The 15,831-nt window shown below is 41.1% G+C and overlaps 1 protein-coding gene across 4 annotated transcripts in view; it reads left to right on the top strand.

Annotated features, from left to right (window-relative positions):
• The window catches only part of LOC114505343 (constitutive coactivator of PPAR-gamma-like protein 2), a 264,300-nt gene extending 251,900 nt beyond the window's left edge, over window positions 1-12,400 (top strand). For 2 of the 4 annotated variants that reach the window (XM_028523235.2, XM_028523233.2), the window contains exons 14-16: window positions 3,686-3,824; window positions 4,209-4,266; window positions 8,278-12,363. In XM_028523235.2, coding sequence (XP_028379036.1) covers window positions 3,686-3,824; window positions 4,209-4,266; window positions 8,278-8,532 — 452 coding nt within the window. In that variant the 3' untranslated portion in view covers window positions 8,533-12,363. Of the gene's footprint in view, window positions 1-3,685; window positions 3,825-4,208; window positions 4,267-8,277 lie in introns of all 4 variants that reach the window. The other 2 variants (XM_036016503.1, XM_028523236.2) reach the window with 2 other exon arrangements.
• The last annotated feature ends 3,431 nt before the right edge of the window (window positions 12,401-15,831 follow it).

The following is a 15,831-nucleotide window of genomic DNA, read 5'->3' as shown; positions in this document are numbered from 1 at the left end:
TAATGGGGACATTTACCATCAAATATGGAGATTCTATAATCAGGTGGGAAGGTTATTGCTATGGTTGCTATGATTGAAGGTATTTGTTGTCTATTGCTCATCACTTTATTTTTTAAAAAGATTTTATGTATTTTTAGAGAGAAGGAAACAAAAGGAGAAAGAGAGGGAGAGAAATGTCAACATGTGGTTTCCTCTCATGTACCCCCTACTGGGGATCTGACCCTCAACCCAGGCATGTGCCCTGACTGGGAATCGAACCAGTGATCCTTCAGTTGGCAGGCCAGCACTCAATCCACTGAGCCACACCAGCCAGGGCATTGTCACTTTAAAAATAAAGCTGGGGGACTTCCGACAAGATGGAGGCATAGGTGGACGCACCGTACCTCCATGCACAACCAAGATTGGAACAACAATTTAGAGGCAGAATAACACCCAGAACTGACAGAAAATTTATCTGAATGGAAGTCAGACAGCCGAGAAGTTGAAGTAGACCTGTTCATCTAGACCGGTAGGAGGGGCGGAGAGGAGCAGCCGGGCGTGGGTCGCGGTGCGGAGAACAGGGAGAATTGGGCACATAAGGCAACCAGGAGCACGTAAGGCATCTGGGGCGCACAAGATCGCAGCAGGTGGACCCTGAGTATGCAAGCAGCAGCTGGCAGACCCAGTGAGGTGGAGATTGTGGAGCAGGGCAGAGCGCGCAATCCAGGATCCCAGAGAAGGGACTGAGGTCCTACGGAGAATGGAGCTACCGCCATTGTTCCCTCCCTCCCCCACGCCCACATACAACGTCACAATCTAGCAACTGGGGTGCCCAGCCCCGGTGAACACCTAAGGCTCCGCCCCTCACCATAACAGGAGCAACCAGACCAAAAAAAAAAGAGAGAGAGAGAGAGAGATATGTCTCCAACAGAAGAACAGATCAGTCCCCCAGGACTCATCCTTTTGAGCGACCAAGAGATAGCCAGTCTATCAGATGCACAGTTCAAAACACTGGTGATCAGGAAGCTCACAGAATTGGTTGATTTTGGGCACAAATTACATGGAAAAATGCAGGTTACCATAAAAGAGATAAAGGAAGATGCACGGAGAACCAGTAGTGATGGGAAGGAAACTGGGACTCAAAACAATAGAGTGGACCAGAAGGAAGATAGAATCAACCAAGCAGGAAAGAACGGAGAAATAAGAATTCAAAAAAACGAGGAGAAGCTTAGGAACCTCCAGGACGTCTTTAAACATTCCAACATCCGAATTATAGGGGTACCAGAAGGGGAAGAGGAAAAGCAACAGTTTGAACACGTATTTGAACAAATAATAAAGGAGAACTTCTCCATTCTGACAAAGGAAATAGACTTCCAGGAAATTCAGGAAGCTCAGAGAGCCCCAAAGAAGAGGGACCCAAGAAGAAACACACCAAGGCACATCATAATTACGTTAGCCAAGGTAAAAATGAAGGAGAGAATCCTAGAAGCAGCAAGAGATAAGGGGACAGTCACCTACAAAGGAGTTCCCATCAGAATGTCAGCTGATTTCTCAAAAGAGACCTTACAGGTGAGAAGGGGCTGGAAAGAAGTATTCCAAGTCATGAAAGGCAAGGACCTCCATCCAAGATTGCTCTATCCAGCAAAGCTTTCATTTAGAATGGAAGGGCAGGTAAAGTGCTTCTCAGGTAAGGTCAAGTTCAAGGAGTTCATCATCACCAACCCCTTATTATATGAAATGATAGAGACTTATCTAAGAAAAAGAAGATAAAAAACATGTATAGTAAAATGACAGCAAACTCACAATTATTAACAACCACACCTAAAACAAAAACAAAAGAAACTAAGCAAACAACTAGAAGAGGAATAGAACCACAGAAATGGAGATCACATGGATGGTTAGCAACAGGGGAGTGGGAGGAGGAGAGAGGGGGGAAAGGTACAGAGAATAAGTAGCATAGATTGTAGGTTGAAAATAGATAGGAGGAGGGTAAGAATAGTATGGGAAATGTAGAAGCTAAAGAACTTATAAGTATGACACATGGACATGACTAAAGGGGGGATATGTGTGGGAGAGGGTGTACAGGGTGGAGGGGAGTGAAGGAGGGAAAATGGGACAACTGTAATAACACAATTAATAAAATATATATTAAAAAATAAAAAATAAATAAAGCTGGAGTCCTCACCAGTGTGGCTCAGTTGGTTACACATCATATCACAAGGCAAAAGGTCACTGATTCAGTTCCCCAGTTGGGATACGTGCCTGGGTTGCTGGGGCACATACAAGAAGCAACCAGTTCATGTTTCTCTCTCACACTGATGTTTTTTCTCCCTCTTTTTTAAAAAAAAAAAAAGATTTTATTTATTTATTTTTAGAGAGGGGAAGGAAGGGAGAAAGAGAGAGAGAAATATCAACGTGTCATTGCCTCTCACATGGCCCCCACTGGGGACCTGGCCCACCACCCAGGCATGTGCCCTGACTGAGAATCGAACCTGTGAGCCTTTGGTTCGCAGCCCATGCTCAATCCACTGAGCTATACCAGCCAGGGCTTTCCTCGCCTTTATCTCTCTCCCTTCCTCTCTCTCTAAAAATAAATAAATAAAATCATTTTTTAAAAATTCTATAAAAATAAATAAAGCTGGAAGTTGAAGTTTGGGTTAAATTTTGGCTCACAGAATTCAGTATGAATGTTTAGCTTAAGGCTCTGGTTACATGAGTAGTGTGATGTCTGCCCTGATAACTCCCTCTTCAGTCAGCTAAAGATCAAGTTCTACAAACCAAGGAGGCAGCTATTCCTTCTGTCCTTTAAAGGTAATTTTATGGCTGTCCACTCTCATTCTTTGCTTGTTGATTTTATTGTGTTTCAGAAGACAGAATTAAGGTCAGGTTTAGGGGAGGTCCTCACCATTGCCCTAGGTCCCAGTGATGCTTAGTTTCCAGTTATGAGTGGTTTATGAGATGTCTCCTGCCTCCTGAAAGACCACAAGGTCCCCCAAGTACAAGACTTTCTTGCCCTCTTAGTACTAGCTAGCACCATAGTCCCTTAGATTCTTTCTTTTATGTAAATGAAGGATTCTTTACTAAATGAGTGAATGGTTAATAACATTTGGGTTTTCTCCATAAACTAAAATTTAAGGTTTAGTAGAACTCTATATTCTATGAAGGATTCCCTTTGCACCAAATCACAAAGTTCTACTTTGCGTGTTTGCTCACAGAGTTGCAATTTCCTGTTTTAAGGTGATATGCTATCTTGTTTTGAATTTGTTTTGGCTTTAAACTGTTGCTATTCTTGCTTTTTAGTGATAAATTACTGTTTAGTTTCATTATTTTCAGTTTCATTTGATTGCTTGGGTAATTCTCCAAGGTGTAGTGATATGTATTTAAATCAAAAGTGGTTTGGGCCTATAATTTTCCAGTAATTAGATTAGAAGGCATTCATTGTCTCAACAAATATTGAATGCCTACTATATGCTAGGCACTGTAGTTGAAAAATTAATCATCCATAGCTTGTGAAAGTAGATGTGTATAGATCTTCAACCTCCTATCCCTAAATTTGCTTCCACCATCACCCTTTGCTGTTATCATGGACTCTTTATCATATCGAAATGGAAAAAAGTAGAGTAGGTGGGCTATGCAATCTTTTGTTCCACCTCTTACCCAACCTTGCACTTAAATCTCATTACTGCTATTCTTCCTCTCTTTCTAGGTCTCCATCCAATCCCACCCCAAGGAGGAAAACTGGAGATTGCTGGGATGGTTGTGGGGCAGTGGGCTGGCAGCAGACCTTCCAGGGGCCGAGGCTCCTTTGGCATGCAAGTGGTTTCTATTGGTGGGCCAGGAAAGGGGTATGTATTCGAATAGGTTGGTATGAGCTAGTATCAATCAAAGTACCCTTGGGAAATGCCCAACTATAGAATCCTTTCTATTAAGGTAAGAGGCATTAACTATACATTTTTAAAGGCAGTTTTCTGTTTAGTTCAGGAAACAGACTAAATGCCCTGCCTTGATTAAAAAAAAAAGTTTTGCCCCTAGAGGAGGACGTGGAACACAGAACAGTTTAGTATGATATAAAAATGAAAGAAATAGATATTTACAGTGGTAGCACAGAGGAGGGTCATCTAACTTATTAGGGTCAAACTTCTAAGAGGATGTGAATTATTAACTAAGTAAAAATGGGGGTATGGGCTGTATATATTCCTCATGATCACTTTTCCCCCCACTTTCTAAAGGTATGGAAAGGAACAGACTGGTAGAGGACCCAAAGGACCTAAAAAAGGAAATAAACAAGTAAGCACCTTTTTTTGAGATTCTTTAGCTTCTATTTGATAACTCTTATCTTTTCAGCTAAATTGCAGGAGATCAGATTAGGAGCTTTCACAACTTCTGGCATTTGGTTTTATTCCCCTGCTCTCTAGCTGTCTGGGGAGGAAGGTTAGACTGCATAGGCTATTTCCACAGGGTTGCAGAGTGTCATCCTTTTCATTGAGTGAGGCCACAAGATCGAAACAAGGTATGATATTTGAAGACCTTTAGGTAGCATAATATGTGCTACATGTGCCATAAAGGGACCAGAGTGAAATTAACAGTGGGATTACCAGCAAATATGCCCAAGCTTGTGAGGGGCTACCAGAGATGCTTAGAAAATTAAACCTCATCCTTTGCTGAATATGTGAGGGGAAGAGGTGTTATCATTCTGTTTATTCTTTTTGTTTTTGTTTTTTAAGATTATTTATTTATTTATTTTTAGAGAGGGGGAAGGGAGAAGAAAGAGAAGGAGAGAAATATCAACATATAGTTGCCTCTAGTGCATCCCCTACTGGGGACCTGGCCCGCAACCCAGGCATGTGCCCTGACTGGGAATCAAACTGATGACCCTTTGGTTTGCAGGCTGGCACTCAATCCACTGAGCCACCCTAGCCAGGTCCCCTTCTGTTTATTTCTAAAGGCTTAGAATGATCTCAAACTTTCTTTCTTTCTTTCTTTCTTTCTTTCTTTCTTTCTTTCTTTCTTTCTTTCTTTCTTTCTTTCTTATTATTATTTTCATCCTCACCCAAGGACATTTTTTTTTCATTGCTACAGAGAGAGGAAGGGGGAAGGGATGAAAGAGGCGCGGGGGGTGAACATTGATGTGAAAGAAAAACATTGATTGCCTCCCCTATGTGCCCCGGGGATCCAACTTGCAACCCAGGTGTGTGCTCTGACCAAGAATTCAACCTGCATACTTTTGGGGCATGGGACAACACTCTAACCAACTGAGCCACACCAGCCAGGACTTAAACTTTCTCCTAATCTACACCTTGAATTGCATCACAATCTCCACTGGTCTTCATTAGACGTGCACCCTCCAGATATGAAAGCCTATCCTTGTAGTGATTTAAAGTCTTGTATTGGACTCAGACTGCTGGCTTCCTGATAGTATAGCAGCTACCATTTCTTGAGTGCATACTTTCTATCAAGCCCTCTACTAAACATTTTACATGCAGTCTCTAATCCTCACAAGGGTCACTGACTAGACCATACTGCATCGAAACTTTATTGTCAGTTCTCAAATCAGCTCTCTGGTATACAGACAGACCTCATCATGTCCATCCGTGTTAACCCCCATGCTCTAATGTTTCCTCAAAGAATACAGACTTGCTTTAATGTTATTTTGAGCCAAAAATGGAACTAGAATGGTAAGTCCCCTGCACAAAGCATTTTGTAATGCACTCCAAAGCCACGGAGCAATAACTTTGGGATTTTTCCAAAGCTTTTCAGCTTCTCCTAGAAGTTTTTCAGTAAGATAAAAGAGATTACACCTAGAAGGAAAACTGGTCACTAAGATAGGCTCCCATAAGGTAACATAGCCTTGGGGAATCGACCATAATTCAGGGACTGATCATTAGGTATATAGTCTGAAAAACCTCACATGTTTGGTATGATAAGAGTGGGTTCCTTTCCCTAGTTTACTCACATTAATGAGGTTCACAGGAATAGTATGTGGATATGGCTGAAAAAGTGGGGGGTTAGGGATGAGCAGGGAGAGAGTGAAATATAAAGTTTACCGATTTACTGTGCAAAGAAATAATTACCATGATATACACTTAACTCTATCCCAGTTATTCTTAGAAATTCATGTGAAGTATTTATTATTCTTTATTTTATTTTATTATTTGTTTTTAGAGAGAGGGTAAGGGAGGGAGAAAGAGAGGAAGAGAAACAGTGATTGGTTGCCTCTCGCATGTGCCCCAAGAGGGACCGAATCCACAACCCAGGCATGTGCCCTGGCTGGGAATCGAACCTGTGACCTTTCATTTTGCAGGACAACACCCAGCCAACTGAACCACACCAGTCAGGCCTACTCTTTATTTTAAAGAGGAGGAAACTGAGGCTCAGAGGAATGAAGCATCTTGCCCCAAATTACCCATCAAGTCAGTATCAGAGTTGACATTTCAGCCTGAGCTGACTGAATCCAAAGCCATGTGCTGTGCTGACTCCAACACAGTATAACAACTCTAATTGTTAGAAACAAGAGTTAGACCTCGGTCTAACTGACTCTAGTGACTATTCTCTTAGCCATGTCTATCAGGGCTTTCTTTCTCTAAGTGCAAACTGCAAGGTATCCCTTGGTATCAGAAGTTTGCTTGGGGACCTGAAATCAGAACAATAAAAGTAGCTGGCATTTAATGAGTTCTTATACTGTCAAACAGAACATGTTTTAAGTGCTTTCCAGTGAGTCCCTCCTTGAACCCCTATAGGAACCTATGATGCTATTATTCTGTTTCACAGATGAGGAAACTGAGGGAAAACAAGAGAGAGGGTGGGTCATGCTCTGTTTCTCTAGGCTAAGATTGCTGGTGGCACTATTATCCACTCTAGAGGTAGCCTGGTCAAGGAAGTCTTCATACTGACTGTTCTTAGGTAAGACATCTTCCCTGGACAGAACTGCTGCTGATTGCTTTCCTAACTCCCCTTTTTCTGTTCAGTCACTCTTCAGAGTGCAATATAATTTGTTGTTCTAGTTTATTAAATCTGTTTACCTTATATTCCTGTCTTCTTGAGAGTATTCCTAGGTCACTGGAGTTTTGTGTATTTTCAAATTCTTAAGTCATTTATTTGTAAGGTTTTACTTCCTTTGTTGACTCCCTCATGTGGCTAATTCCATCCATTGTGTGGATTTTTACTAGTTTCTTCTTTTTTCCAGGTTCTTAAGCAATAGCCACAGTAGCCTGCATGTTGTATGGGCTTTGACGCCAAATGATCTAGCTTTGAATCTCACTCTGCCACTGACCTTGGACAAGTTATTTAACCTCTGTGTGCCTCGATTTTATCATCTGTAAAATGGAGAAATTGGTATCTACCTCAGAGAGTTAAAAGTGTTTAGCATAGAGCCTGAAACATAGGAAATACTAGATACAAATTAGTAGTTATTAATTAAAATTAACCACCAATTCAACAGGAGTTAGATTTCCATTATGTGTTATATCATAGTGGAAACAGCAAGTTCTTTGGCATCAAACAGAGTTAGACCCAAGTCTGAGCACATGAATGACCTTAGGCCAGTCTTTTTACTTTTTTGAGCCTCATTTTTCATATCTATAAAATGAACAGCAGATTATCTGGCATACCTAACTATTTAAGAATTAAGCTGTTATTATTTGCTAATATTCATCTAGAGGCAGCCCTGCACTGCAAGGTAAGGCAGTTCGTATCATTAGCATTTCAGCAACAGTCATGTTCCTGGAATGAAAAGAAAAACAGGTGACTTTTTAGTTACAAAAGATTCTGAGGAATATTGCACATAGGCCTCACGGTTTGTTTTCCTTTCATTTCCTTTACATGTGCAGCTGTCGGCATTGGGCAACATTGCATGACAGTTAAGAGAATAGACTTTAGAGGCTGACTGACCTGGGGTGCAATCCTGGTCCCACCTCTTTCTCTTTCTGTCTCTATCTGGGTGTTCTTGAGCAAGTGACTTGAATCTCTCTGAGCCTCAGCTTCCTCATCTGTAAATGGGGCATGATAATATCTACCATTTAGGGTCCCCATTAGTATTAGAAAATATATCGTAAAGCTTGTAAAATGCTGGCTGTGTCATTATTGGGCTGTCATTGCCATTGGATTTCAGTCAGATCCATCTGTTGTCACCCTGAGTTCTCCGGGTGCTATCAGAGTGTGTCAGATGTTAACAAGCATTGGGCTTTCTGGCTTCTTTGAAGAACTGAAGCAGTTTCTGCAGGCTAACTTATGAACATGCTTGGGAAGGGTCAGACAGTTTGAGATTACCATTTCCACTGAGTATCTCTATTTTTGATACAGGGCATTTCAGATGGAGTTTCTAAATCCCTGGAGCCTCATCAAAGCCACTCTTGCTCACAGGTAAATGGAAACAATGGCGCATTGATCAAGGAAGAGAAGAGTGATAATCATCTTCCAGCTCCATCACAGTGTGCCTTATCCAGAGACAGCAGCATGTATAATAATGTTAACCGCTACTTCCCTGTGAAGAATGAGGAGAAGAGCCACTTGGGAGAGCAAAAGCTGGAAACTGTAGCACAACAAAAAGAGGAATAAGCTGCAGATGGACTTACCAGATCAGGAAGAGGGGAAAACATATACTTATCTGATTTTAGGCCCAAGTTAGAGGAGGACATAAATGCTTACCCTAGATTTAGCCAGGATTTTCTTGGGATGTTGTATTCTATCCATCTTTTTCTCTTCCCTGTCTTTTTTGGGGCCTCCAGACCTAGCAGTTTGCTTCTGGGGAAGATCTGGTCAAAAAGGAATGCCAACAGGACTGGCTCCTTTTGTCACATTTAATATAAAATGCCAGTATTCTGTTTACCTCCCCTGGAAGCCTAGTAAGGTAGCTACTGTAAGAAATTGGTGTCATCGCATATGACCCTATAAGAAAAGTTCCACCTCTTGTTTTGTGAGTCTTCATCATGACCCCCATTTATAAAACCCATGGGGAAGTAGAGACAGCTGCCTATGGCTTCCTAACTTGTCTTTTGCTCTATGAAGTAGTGGGGCCTATCTCTATAATCAGTACCCACCTCCTCACTCTTTCTCCATTCACCAACCCCAGGAGTTTGTACCATTGCCTCTAGCACTGGCCTGACAATCAGATAGGTAGATGTTTTCAGAAAAGTGAAATAGTGTTGGTTATTTTATTTCATTTCTTTGTTTTTATTTTATACAGTTAAAAAAAAACTACCAATGGCCTTTGTACTGGGGGATTCAAGTGAGTCAGAAAAGTACTGGGCAGATTTTTCCTGCCTCTGAACTAGTGCATTATTTGTAAAATAGAAGATGCGGTGCAGTTTGCCCACTCCCTGCTGCCCACACCCTGAAAGGGTGAGAATCAATGTAATGAAACTGAGTACGAAAGGGAACTCAGAAGAGTGTGTGTGTGCACGCATGCGTGCCTTTGTGTATGGGTGTGTGTGTGGATGTATATATGAATGCATGTACCTATAATGCATACACATACCCTTTATATAAAGAGACAGATCTATTTATCTATACGTATTTTATATATAAATATATGTATATGTGTGTATATATCTATATATCTACATATAGATATATAGATATATTCATGCATGCATACATACATACGTGGTGATGTCCCAAAGGATTTACTGAATTTACCAGAAACACTTCCACTGCTATGGAGTGGTGGGTTTCAAAAGACCACACTTTAAAATTCTTACTGAGTCATAGCCCATCACAATTATGAGAAGATGGGCTTTTCTAAAACAGACAAAAAGTACTTTCCAGAGATGGCTTGTTCAGAACAACAAACGTTTGGCTTGTCACAAGCTTAATCTTGAACCAAGACTTCACATCCTGTATGGTGAAAACAGGAGGTTGGAATGGGATTGGGAAGATTTAGGCATTTTGTTATGAAGGAGCAGCCTGGATCTTAGAGAGAAGGGGTGGGAGGTAATGACCAGGACTTACAGCCAATTTGGAGGGAGTGTCATCTGGAACTCCAGGATCAAACTGCCCTCAGGCTAGAATTGATTGCCCTGAGGACCTGAAGAAGAGAGGACTAACATTGGAGAGAAGAGATAGGGAAGGAAGTGTGAGGAAATCCACAATTTGATTTTAGATGCCTAGATTGTTTCATTTGTTCATTGACATTTTGACTACTGGATCTTTTCATTTGCTTTGCGAGGAAGACTTCAGAGGACTCTGGCCTGGACCTTAAGGGGTATTTTGTAAAAGGTTCCTAGGACATAGAGGCTATTCCTCCTTGCCAGAGATACCCTTGAGATGACCTTGCATTTCCAGTTTCCATCCTCAACAGTCTCAGTCTGAGAGATGGGAACACAGCTTGCAACATATTAGCACTATTTCTTCATTCAAGAATTGAGGCCTTCAGCCTCACACACCTCCTTTGGGCTTTCTGATATACCTGCCCGAGAAGTATCATTTCTACAGGAATTCACCTGACTAAACTTCTAGCAGGGTTCTCTGTCTTTTCGAAAAACCCCATGCACTTTAACCCACTGCAGGTCTTTGGTGATTTCTTTCCAGACAACCAGAATGCTGTTTGCTCATTGCCCACTTACAAATCATGTATCATGAGAGATTGAAAACAGTCTCGGACTGTTTAATCCTAGTTTGGCCCAGTTAAGAGAACCTTGCAATTTGCAGGGGGGAGGGAGCCCTAGAATGCCTCTCCCTCTGCCGAGAATTTCGTACACAAACCAAAGCAGGGTGACAGGAGTGTACACCTAGCCAGATATAACCAGGAGCAACATGTACAAAAACCTCTTTGGATTGGCTGTCTAGTTTGGTCCCTCCTGTTCTCTTGGACCTGCCCAACCTTTCACAACATCTTGGAGGTTAAGACTGCTGTATCCAGCAAGAGAGGGATTTAGTAGCGATCTTAGATGGCTTGGAGATTTCTTTCTGGAGCCACAGAGGGAGGAATCCTTAGGAGCTCGAAAAGTAACCAGTCACTGAGCTGTGTTAAATTAAATCTATCTTGATCTCCATTTTCTTATATGGACTACTTGGAGTTATATGGAAAAGTATTTTCTTCAGTTGCTGTTTCTGTGCCTCTTGAATGTATTTGCTACAATCAAATGACAGTATTGTTAACTCTCACAGCATTAAGAAGATTTCTTATTTTGTAGGCATTCACTGTGAGAAGTACAATTGCTGCTTTGACAGGGGTGATTCCAGCTTGTCAAAAGGCTTGCTTTTCTCCCTTCCACAAACTTCCACTTTCTCCTAGACTGGCCCAGGGTGAACAAGTGGTTCACTTCCAACCTTGATTTTTATTTAGATTCAGCGTCTCAGGTTTGGAGGATTATAAAAAAGAACCATAAAGGGCCATGTTCATATATTTTAATTTATCTGCCAAAATACACAATTTAGAAGCCAAAAAGACTGAGGTGTTCATTACTGGGACATGAATATTTTCTAACTGGAGGACAAATTGGTGAAGGCAGATCTGAGCTTTGCTATGAGTACCACTTGAAGAGACTGCCATCTTTCACTTGAAGTTCCATTTCTGATGATGATGTGGCCTCTCTTGAAGAAAGTCGCATAGAACCCGAAGAATGACCCCTTTACCTTGTAGGGCCACAAACAAAAGCCCCCTGGTTGTATACAGATGTCGATCCCCAAGGATGTGCAGTTCTTGATTTCTGCTGGTGTGCCTTGGGATTAACCTGTGACTCCCACCCTTATTCACTGGCCAGTCTGATCTGGACCAGGTCTGGCAAACTTCTGCTCAGTTGCATCATTTCATTCTGAGCCAGTAGGACTTCGAGTAGACTTTAAAGCCCAAGATATGGCACTTGCATTATCTAGTGACATTTGATTTTTATCTCTATCTTGATTTTCTGGCATTGTTGGCCAAAGTCACGTTAACTTTTTTTGGTCACTGAGAAAAACAGCCAGACAAGGCATTAGGGAGGATAGTTAAGGTGGGGAGAGGAGGAATCCTTAGGTAGGGTAGACAGAATGTGGAAGTCACTGCTTGGTTATAGTGATCCAGTCCATTCGAACCATAGAAGACTCCTGGTGGGCATGTCAGTGCTACCCTTCGAGCCTCTAAGACCCTCCTCCTTTGAAATGACAAGTAGACCACATTTTTAAAGTAGTTAATGTAATTCTACTAAGGTTTAATCATTATACTTATTCACTTCCTGATGCATATTTCCTAAATATGCATGGGGTTTGGGGGTAGGGGGTAAGTTCTCCTGTTCCATTATGTCACCCTGTATTTTTCTCCCTCTTGTGACTTTGGCATTTTATTTTATTTGACTTTCCATTTTCTTTTCCCTTGGCTTATTGCAGTAGTCTGCTGGTATAGGTAGAGCTCAGTGTACCTATTCCCCTGTTACTGATAATTATCTTCATTATTGCCAGAGGTGGTTTTGATGTTCTAAGAAAGTAACTTCATTTTTCACAAAATCATCTTTACCAAGTTAAAAGCAAAATAAAATAATCCCTTGTGCTAGGGTGCCCATTTCAGGCTTTGACATTGCCCTTGTACTTTTATAGATGCTCTTTTTGCCAGTGTTGGTAGTAACTAATGAGTAGTGAATTTTCATGTAAGTGACACAAATCAAATATCTCAGATTTTATTAATCTCATAACCCTGCCAAATCTGATGACTTCATTTCAATTATTTCCCAGAAGACAGTTCCCCTCCCATCTATTATTTGATTCTATTTTTAGAATAACATACTAGGTAAAGAAACTTTAACTGTAAGGAGTTAATTTTTTTTGTGCTCCCTGATAAATGATGTTATTGTCAAAAGTAACAAATTCTTTCATTGTTTTTTTCCTGTGTTAATATCTCTTTTGTGCTCTTGACAGTGTGTTTAGTGGATGAATAATATGTATCTCTCTTTCCCACTCCCAGATTCCAAATTCCCTGCCTTTTTGGCCCACCTCACCACAAAAGCTCCATAGTTGTTTAATGTAAGTTTGAATGGATGCTTCTTAGGGGAAACTGCAGCAGTTAAATGAAAATGTTTCAGAAAGGAATGAAAATGTCTCAGGAGTTGTTCTGTGATGGAAATTGGTTTGTCATTCTGTTAATGTGATTGAAAGAAACTTACAGTGCTTAAGAAAAGTTTATTCTTTTATTAAGTAAAAAAATTGTTAAATAATTTGGGGTGTGTGAAGTTTAATTTCTTCTCCCACTTCTGGATCCCTTTCAGCAAATGGAGGTTATACTTGTCTCAATGCAGACGTATTGGCCAGAGATTTGAAGCCTATTTGTAGTTGAATATCTGAGCAAGAGAGCTAGTATAAGAATCATCCAAAGGAAGGGCATATTTTGCTTCCTGCTGAATTTCTTTATTTGGGTGTTCTAAAGGCAGTTTTGACTTGACATTTCCCAAACTGACCCCATCCTGTCTTCTGAAGCCTACTCCTCTCCATGAATGACACTACCTTCTACTCAGTTGTCTAAACCACACACCCACAGAGTTATCCTACACTCAGGACTTTCCCTCATTTCTCAAATCATGACAAGTTCTGTTGATAACACTCAGCTGTCTATTTCTCACATCTGTGTCTTTTCTGTCCCTGCGGCCATGGCTTAGTCTAGACCTCCTTGTGCCACCTGAATTGTTGCAGTTGCTCCCCTGTCTCCCTATGCAGGTAATAATAAGAAACATTTTGTGTCTAAGTGTATGTACCCTTTCCTGGTGAAAGGGCTTGTTTTGTTCAGGTTCATTTTTAATTTTATTTTTATTTTTTTTTATTTTTTTATTATTTTTATTTTTTTTTAAATATTTTATTTATTTCTTTTTCGAGAGGGAAGGGAGAGAGAGAGAGAGAGAGAGAGAGAGAGAGAGAGAGAGAGAGAGAGACATCAATGTGCGTTGCTAGGGGTTATGGCCGGCAACCCAGGAATGTACCCTGGCTGGGAATCGAACCTGGGACACTTTGGTTCCCAGCCCGCGCTCAATCCACTGAGCTACGCCAGCCAGGGCTTATTTTTATTTTTTAGAAAGAGGGGAAGGGAGGGAGAAAGAGAGGGAGAGAAACATCAATGTAAGAGAAAAACATCCAAACCCCCAGCCCAGGCATATGCCCTGACTGAGAATCTAACCAGTGACCTTTCGCTTTGCAGGATGATGCCCAACCCACTGAGCCACACCAGAGTGCTTTAAAAAAAAATTAAGGTCTATTTTATTCTCATTTGAGAGAGGAGAAAGGAGAGAGAGAAACACTGACTGTCTCCCACATGTCTCCCACTGGGTAACTGAGCCTACAACCCAGGCATGTGCCCTGACTGGGAATCAAGCAGTTGACTCTGGTTACACCATGCCTCTCTAAGTGAGCCACACCAGCCACAGCCAGAACCACTCTTTTTATTTCTGTGCATGTTATATTACTTTTTTAAGTGAATATTTTATTGATTATGCTATTACAGTTGTCCCACTTTTTCTCCCCTTTCCCCTGCGCCCTGAACCCCCTTACCTCTAGTATTTCCCCTACCCCACACTTAGTTCGTGTCCATGGGTCATACATATAAATTCTTTGGCTTCTCCATTTCCTATAGTATTCTTAACCTCCCCCTGTCTATTTTCTACCTACAATTTATGCTTCTATTCCCTGTACTTTTTCCCACATTCTCCCTCCTCCCCCTCCCCACTGATAACCCTCCATGTGATCTCCATTTCTGTGGGTCTGTTCCTGTTCTAGTTGTTTGCTTAGTCTGTGTTTATTTTTGTTTATTTTAGCTTCAGTTATTGATAGTTGTGAGTTTGTTGTCATTTTACTGCCCACAGTTTTTTATCTTCTTTTTCTTAGATAAGTCCCTTCAACATTTCATATCATTATGGCTTGGTAATGAAGAACTCCTTGAACTTGACCTTATCTGGGAAACACTTTATTTGCTCTTCCATTCTAAATGATAGATTTGCTGAATAGAGTAATCTTGGATGTGGATCCTTGCTTTTCATGACTTTGAATACTTCTTTCTAGCCCCTTTTTGCCTGCAAGGTTTCTTTAGAAAAATCAGCTGCTAGTCTTATGGGAACGCCTTTGTAGGTAACTCTCTCCTTTCCTCTTGCTCTTTTTAAGGTTCTCTCCTTATCTTTAACCTTGGATAATGTAATTATGATGTGCCTTCATGTGTTCCTCCTTGGGTCCAACTTCTTTGAGACTCTCTAAGCTTCCTGAACTTCCTGGAAGTTTATTTCCTTTGCCAGATTGGGGAAGTTCTCCTTCATTATTTTTTCAAGTAAGTTTTCCACTTCTTGCTCTTCCTCTTCTCCTTCTGGCACCCCCATGATTTGGATGCTGGAATGTTTAAAGTTTCCCCAGAGGTTTCTCAGACTCTCATTTTTTTTTTTGAATTCTTGTTTCTTCATTCTGTTCCAGTTGGATGTTTATTTCTTCCTTTTGTTCTAAATCATTTATTTGAGTCCCAGTTTCCTTCCTTTCGTGGTTGGTTCCCTGTATATTTTCCTTTATTTCACATTGTATAGCCTTCATTTCTTCCTGTATTTTGTGACCATACACACAATCTGTGAGCATCCTGATTACCAGTGTTTTGAACTCTATGTCTGATAGGTTAGATATTTCCTCTTTGTTTAGTTCTTTTTCTGGAGTTTTGATCTGTTCTTTCATTTGGGCCATAATTCTTTGTCTTTGAGCACCTGTTACGTTGTAAGGGGCAGAGCCTTAGGTATTTGCCTGGACGTGGCAAGCCACTTTGCTGCTGCATTGTGGTGCTGTCTGTGAGGGAGGGGTCTGAGAGGGAACAATGCTGCTTGCTTCCTTACTCTGCTCCTGCCCCATTTTCAGTTACTTCCCCTGCTACCCACAAGCAGATTGTGCCATTTCAGGTGCAGTTTCCAGGCAGGTGGGCTTGTGTATGTTCTA

The sequence above is a fragment of the Phyllostomus discolor genome, chromosome X (genome assembly GCF_004126475.2).
Source record: "Phyllostomus discolor isolate MPI-MPIP mPhyDis1 chromosome X, mPhyDis1.pri.v3, whole genome shotgun sequence".
Taxonomy (NCBI): Eukaryota; Metazoa; Chordata; class Mammalia; order Chiroptera; family Phyllostomidae; genus Phyllostomus; species Phyllostomus discolor.
This window is presented reverse-complemented; position numbering and strand designations above follow the sequence as displayed.